The sequence below is a fragment of the Littorina saxatilis genome, linkage group LG8 (genome assembly GCF_037325665.1).
Source record: "Littorina saxatilis isolate snail1 linkage group LG8, US_GU_Lsax_2.0, whole genome shotgun sequence".
Lineage (NCBI taxonomy): Eukaryota > Metazoa > Mollusca > Gastropoda > Littorinimorpha > Littorinidae > Littorina > Littorina saxatilis.
In genome coordinates this window covers 19046975-19054474 of record NC_090252.1, presented here as the reverse complement: position 1 = coordinate 19054474, position 7500 = coordinate 19046975, and the positions used below count along the sequence as shown (strand labels likewise).

The 7500-nt window shown below is 46.3% G+C and overlaps 1 protein-coding gene across 1 annotated transcript in view; it reads left to right on the top strand.

Moving 5' to 3' along the window:
- LOC138972997 (uncharacterized) overlaps window positions 1–7500 on the top strand; it is a 13613-nt gene that overhangs the window by 3232 nt on the left and 2881 nt on the right. The window contains exons 3-4 of the mRNA XM_070345656.1: window positions 1006–1159; window positions 3242–3307. Of these exons, the coding sequence (XP_070201757.1) occupies window positions 1006–1159; window positions 3242–3307 (220 nt within the window). The remainder of the gene's footprint in view (window positions 1–1005; window positions 1160–3241; window positions 3308–7500) is intronic.

The following is a 7500-nucleotide window of genomic DNA, read 5'->3' as shown; positions in this document are numbered from 1 at the left end:
GTTCGAACCCCGGCCGGGTCATACCTAAGACTTTAAAATTGGCAATCTAGTGGCTGCTCCGCCTGGCGTCTGGCATTATGGGGTTAGTGCTAGGACTGGTTGATCCGGTGTCAGAATAATGTGACTGGGTGAGATATGAAGCCTGTGCTGCGACTTCTGTCTTGTGTGTGGCGCACGTTATATGTCAAAGCAGCACCGCCCTGATATGGCCCTTCGTGGTTGGATGGGCGTTAAGCAAACAAACAAACAAACACACAATTTACCCCCCTTCAGCCTATTTGGCTATGGGGGACGGATACCATTGTGTTTCCTTTCTCAGGTTACATGGTGGACTTTGTGTTTTGAAACTATCTACATTTCTGTCTTTCACATTAAAATGAAGGAGGTCCTTAAACTCCCATGTCTTTTCACAATCTTTACTTCAAATCTTGTATCAAAAACATCTTGATCCCCTCCTCAAAATGAAAAATAAGATATGGTCCAGTGGCATGCTCAAACATGACGCACTCGTTACAGAAGACTGGTGAACAATTGTATAAAGAGAAAGTGATAAGTTAATGTTTTTTTCAGTTCTCATCATAATGTTGCTTTTAGAAAAGGAGGCACTCTCTTAATAATCAAGAGTACTTTGGTACCTCCAGGCTGTCTATAGTGAGTTGAAAGCGTGTCTGATCTGAGCATTTAGCCGTAGTATATTATGGTATGCACACTTTGTTTCCATTTCATTCAAACAAACTTTTTCAGACTATGGTCGCGCATGCGAGTAACATCCTTGAAAATGTGTTTACATTGAGTAAAGTTTTGAAAACATTTTTTTTTCATTCAAACACATTCTTTTTTTAATTGAGTCAAATGCATACTTCGAGAAGTCTTTATAGCGACAAGTCAGTGCCAAATTCTCGAGCAGACATGCTAAGTAGACTGTGCTCAATAAATGTGCGGTTTAACCCATATCTGAACAGGAAGTCACACAGAAAATTAATATACAAGTATGTTTCCTTTCAGCGCCGTGATGCACGGCTGTTTTCTCTGCGCGGTGTTGGTGACCAATACAACATTTGGGACACCCTATGTGATCGAATCAGGCACCATCCTGCGTTTCACACAGGATTCAGCTTCACCGCGGTCAAGGCAGCCTTCGAGATCGTAGATCATTACAGTGAGTGTGTGCTCAGCTGCTTTCATTCACGACATGGCGTCCTTGAGAGTAGCTGTCATCTGCCCAGCTGGCCCTATGACAGCCTTAGTCGCGTATACAATGATTATCATGTTGTTTCTCTAGTTGTCATCTGCCTAGCTGGCCCTCTGACAGCCCTAGTCACGTATACAATGACTAGCCTTTTGTTTCTCTAGTTGTCATCTGCCTAGCTAGCCCTAGGACAGCCCTAGTCACGTATACAATGATTAGCCTTGTGTTTCTCTAGTTGTCATCTGCCTAGCTAGCCCTATGACAGCCCTAGTCACGTATGCAATGATTAGCCTTTTGTTTCTCTAGTTGTCATCTGCCTAGCTAGCCCTAGGACAGCCCAAGTCACGTATACAATGATTAGCCTTTTGTTTCTCTAGTTGTCATCTGCCTAGCTAGCCCTATGACAGCCCTAGTCACGTATACAATGATTAGCCTTTTGTTTCTCTAGTTGTCATCTGCCTAGCTAGCCCTAGGACAGCCGAAGTCACGTATACAATGATTAGCCTTTTGTTTCTCTAGTTGTCATCTGCCTAGCTAGCCCTATGACAGCCCTAGTCACGTATACAATGATTAGCCTTTTGTTTCTCTAGTTGTCATCTGCCTAGCTAGCCATAGGACAGCCTTAGTCACGTATACAATGATTAGCAGGTTGTTTCTCTAGTTGTCATCTGCGTAGCTAGCCCTATGACAGCCTTAGTCACGTATATAATGATTAGCATGTTGTTTCTCTAGTTGTCATCTGCCTAGCTAGCCCTATGACAGCCTTAGTCACGTATACAATGATTAGCCTTTTGTTTCTCTAGTTGTCATCTGCCTAGCTAGCCCTATGACAGCCTTAGTCACGTATACAATGATTAATAGCATGTTGTTTCTCTAGTTGCCATATGCGTAGCTAGCCATAGGACAGCCTTAGTCACGTGTACAATGATTATCATGTTGTTTTTCTAGTTGTCATCTGCGTAGCTAGCCATAGGACAGCCTTAGTCACGTATACATGGATTAGCAGGTTGTTTCTCTAGTTGTCATCTGCCTAGCTAGCCATAGGACAGCCTTTGTCACGTATACAATGATTAGCATGTTGTTTCTCTAGTTGGCATCTGCCTAGCTAGCCCTATGACAGCCTTAGTCACGTATACAATGATTAGCATGTTGTTTCTCTAGTTGGCATCTGCCTAGCTAGCCCTATGACAGTCCTAGTCACGTATACAATGATTAGCATGTTGTTTCTCTAGTTGGCATCTGCCTAGCTAGCCCTATGACAGCCCTAGTCACGTATACAATGATTAGCATGTTGTTTCTCTAGTTGGCATCTGCCTAGCTAGCCCTATGACAGTCCTAGTCACGTATACAATGATTATCATGTTGTTTCTCTAGTTGCCATCTGCCTAGCTGGCCCAATGACAGCCCTAGTCACGTATACAATGATTAGCATGTTGTTTCTCTAGTTTTCATCTACCTAGCTGGCCCAATGACAGCCCTAGTCACGTATACAATGATTAGCATGTTGTTTCTCTAGTTGTCATCTGCCTAGCTAGCCCTATGACAGTCCTAGTCACGTATACAATGATTAGCATGTTGTTTCTCTAGTTGCCATCTGCCTAGCTGGCCCAATGACAGCCTTAGTCACGTATACAATGATTATCATGTTGTTTTTCTAGTTGTCATCTGCCTAGCTGGCCCAATGACAGCCCTAGTCACGTATACAATGATTAGCATGTTGTTTCTCTAGTTGCCATCTGCCTAGCTAGCCATATTATGACAGCCTTAGTTAATGTTACGTGATCTGTCTGTTCTTTATTGTGTGTGTGTTCGTCCGCTCCCAATGATAAATTCAGACGATGTAGTACTGAATGTATCGTATTTCTGCTGTCACGTTCGAATAGCGAACCTTTCTTACAAAAATAACAACTGTCTGTCAGGAGATAATTTGTTGTTATTACCCACAACCAGATAACTAAGTTGTATTGTATTCCATAATATTGTTTTCTATTTAGATCTTGGTTAACATTATAATACGGTGTCGCAATAATATTGTGTTTGATTTTAACACAGATCCTGAAAACGTCGGCGATGGCGTACTGGATGAGAAGGAGTTCAAAATGTTCGGGGGTCTTATGCGTAAGTTGCATCTTTTTGAGTATAATCTCTGACAGATGATGAGCTTGTTGATTGCATTATGCGTTGATTGTGTGCAAGATCTAAATTAGAATGTGAATGTGTCGAATTCCTTTTGAGGACAAGAAAACAATTATCAACTAAACTTGTTCAAAATAGGCAAAACGTTGCAACTTTTACATACGAGAAGAAAGTCAAAACAATTATACCTAGAAAAAGGTTGTTTTGTTAAGCTAGCTTGCGTATTGCGTGTGCTATTGTTAGGAAACGCTACCGTTGCTGAGCTTTGGTTCAGTTTTGTGTGTTGCATGTAGTTGACTTATTTGTACTTTGTGGGAAAGTACCGATATTATATTTTGTAAACACAATATTTATGCTTGGACGAGAATGCAGGTGAACTTTCTAGTCCTGTCAAAACAAGTTGTTTACCGTGCTGTTTTGGTCGTGAGTTCGTGGCGTTCGTTCGGATTAAGTGTGTCGGCGCTTTTGATGTACGTCATAAGAGAATGTTGCTAGTTTAGTCCATGCACGGCTCGTATAATGTAGTTGTATCGTGTTCGGTCTGGAATATTCTCGAGATTGAGTATTTACTATATATGCCAGCGCGATTTGAATGTTAAAAAAGCTTCTATTTGAGTTCTGCTACGTTGTGCAGTTGTATGTATGGAATGCTAAATAAATCCTCGAACTCAATTTGACGAGTTGTTTTCTGTTGCTGCGAAGACGGGCGACGTAGAATAAAAGAACACAACTATACGACGTTTGAGAACTTGTGGCAATCTCAAGTGTCGTGTAACAATTGGGGGCCAAGCCAAGGATCTACGTTTAACGCCAAGGGTTTTCCAGTAACAAAGACAGTCAAGACAGTCACAGGAGGTAGCCATCAATCGGGTGTATCCTGAGGGATCAGTATTGAGACTACGGAACCGTGGATTCGGTGTGACTGTGGGAAGAGTTTGGTAATCGCCGCAGCTCGATACGGTGAGCGACGCCGGAGTGTATCGGGATTACAGAGGTTAGCTGCCGTTTGGACGAGACGGACTTCGTCGCGGAGCTAGTGCATTAATACTACGAAATACGACTGAGGTACGTCGTGTACGTATCGTGAGCAGAGTGCGCCGTCACGTTAGACGAGGAGGGTGGCAGCCTGTGTCTACGAAGGTGAACAGCGACGAGAGAAGCATCGGAGGTGCAGTAGAGACTGTGTTTTTTAGAAGACTACATTCGTCTACGTTCGGGGCTGTGAAAGAATACAGACGAACGCACCGGAAAAGACCAGAATGGCTGAATTCTGGGCAAAAGGAGTTGAACTGGGACTGAAAGGCAAGCAGTTGACGGAGTTCGTCGAGTCCCAGACACGACTGCTGGCGCAGCGTGAAGAAAGACAAGCGCAGCGTGAAGAAAGACAAGCGCAGCGTGAAGATAAAGAAAGACAAGCGCAGCGTGAGCGTGAACGTGAAGAAAGAGAAGCACAGCGTGAAGAAAAGCAAGTTGAGCTGAAACGCTTGGAGCTCCAGATAGAAATTGAGACGAAGCGCTTAGAGCTTCAGACAGAAATGGTGCGTGTTCAAAATGAGCACGAGGCACCACGCCAAAGAGATAACCAGCAGCAAATGCTACACAGGGCACCGAAACTTCCAGCATTCGCTGACGGGAAGGACCAGATCGACTGCTACCTTGCAAGATTCGAGAGGTTCGCTGAGAGTGCTAGATGGCAGCGCGACGACTGGGCGATTCAACTCAGCGCACATTTGACTGGGGCAGCACTTGAGGTCTACACTAGACTCTCAAACGATGACGCCAGAGACTATGATGTACTGAAGGAAGCTCTGTTGCGTTGCTACAACTTCACTGAAAGGGGCTACCGTCAACGTTTCCGCGAATGCCAGCCATTGTCTGGAGAGACACCGAGCCAGTTTGTGGAGCGCCTGTCGTCATACCTGCAGAAGTGGGTGGAGTTATCAGGTGAAGAGCAGTCATACGAGAGTCTGCGGGACTTGATCGTGAAGGAGCAATTCCTTAATGCCTGCCCGAAGGACCTGGCGACCCGCTTGGAAGAGCAAAAACTGCGGGGTTTGAAGGACATTACTGATGCTGCTGAGCGTTATCTCATTGCTCATGGAAGGACCCTGGGGACGTCAAAGTCATCAAAACCTTTCCAGAAGAGTGGGAACCAGGGAAACCAACCTGCCAAGGGACAAACTGAGTCCGCACCATCATCCAATGAAGGGCAGAACATAACGTGTTTCCATTGCAATGCCAAGGGCCACCGAGTCGCCAACTGTCCCCAAAAGAAAAATAACGGACATGTCAATGACAAAGCGCAAGAACATCGACGGAGATATTACGACAACAAGAGGCAAACGAGTGGCTCGAACCAACAAGTATGTGCGAGCAGCGTCATACTTCCAAGGGCTGCCGAGCAAGTGGCTACACCATCGGACGTGGAAGAATGTATTTCTGATGGCCAGCTTCTACTCGCCAATGGCAAGTCAATCTCTGTCGTCGCCAGCGCAGCTGTGTCAGTGTCGAACATGCCCGTGTCGAAGGGATTTGTTGAGAAGCAGGAAGTGACTGTTCTCAGAGATTCGGGCTGCAATGGAGTCATTGTCAAAGAGGATCTGGTGCCAACAGAGAAGTTCACTGGTGACTTCAAGTGGACGCTCATGGCTGACAGCAAATGCGTGAGGGCACCAGTGGCAAAGATCCAGATAGATACTCCATACTTCACCGGAGAAGTTGAGGCCGTCTGCCTGAAGAAGCCCTTGTACGATCTATTAATTGGGAACATTGGGGGTGCGAGACGTCCTGATGACCCTGATGTCGAATGGAGAATGGGCGCAGCTCAGCCTGCTGTTGAGGAGGAAGACCCACTGCCATTCGCGAATGAAGATATCAGCGAACTGTTACGAGATGACAGAGCAACTGTGCATCGCCGCGACCAGCCGCAGGTTGTAAGCGCTGTGACGACCAGAGCCCAGGCGAAGAAGGACAAAACAACTACGCCACTCAGGGTCACCAACAGTTCTGCAACTGCTGTCGTGGACAGGGATCGGCTGATTCAGCTACAGGAAGCTGATTTGACCTTGACAAAGTACAGGAGTCGTCCTGTCAAGGTGATGACTAAGGGCGAAGGCACTGTGCACTTTGAAGTAAAGGCCAAGATCCTGTACAGAGTGTTCCAGCACCCGAGAGTCAACGGTGGGAAGCCATTACGTCAAGTTCTGGTGCCTCAACCACTTAGGCGCCAGGTGATGGAGGTGGCCCACGACTCTATTATGGGAGGTCACCTGGGGGTCAAGAAGACATCGGACAGAATCCAGGCTGCGTTTTACTGGCCAGGATTGCATGCAGATGTGACTCGATTCTGCCGATCGTGCGATATTTGCCAGAAAACCATACCTCGAGGAAGGGTCCCGAAAGTGCCGTTGCAGAAGATGCCTTTGATCGACCGACCTTTCAAGAGGGTGGCCATTGACCTCATCGGCGAGATCAAACCGCCAAGTGAAGAGGGTCATCGTTGGGTACTGACCCTGGTAGACTATGCAACCAGGTACCCAGAAGCCGTGCCTCTGAAGAAAATTGACACCGAGACTGTTGCCGAGGCACTTGTGGACATTTTCAGCAGAATTGGGGTTCCTGAAGAGATCCTCACAGACCTGGGGACACAGTTTGTCTCTGAATGCATGGAAGAGGTCAACAGGCTGCTGAGCATTCGTCACTTGACTACGACACCCTATCACCCGATGTGCAATGGGCTGGTCGAAAAATTCAATGCGACGCTGAAGTCCACGCTGAAGAAACTATGCAGTGAGCAGCCAAGGCAGTGGCATCGCTACATCAATGCCTTGCTGTTTGCATACAGGGAGGTGCCACAAGAGTCCACTGGATTCTCCCCGTTCGAGCTGATGTACGGGCGGACCGTGAGAGGCCCGATGCAGATACTAAAGGAATTGTGGACGAAAGATGTGGACACACCTGAAGTGAAGAACAGTTACCAGTACGTGTTCGAGTTGCGAGAGAAACTGGAGGAGACTCTCGAGATTGCGAGAGAAAACTTGAGAAAGTCTCAGGATAGTGGAAAGCACTACTACGACCGCAAAGCCGTAAACAGGAAGTTTACACCAGGTAACAAAGTGCTGATACTGCTTCCCACTGATCACAACAAACTACTGATGCAGTGGAAAGGCCCATAC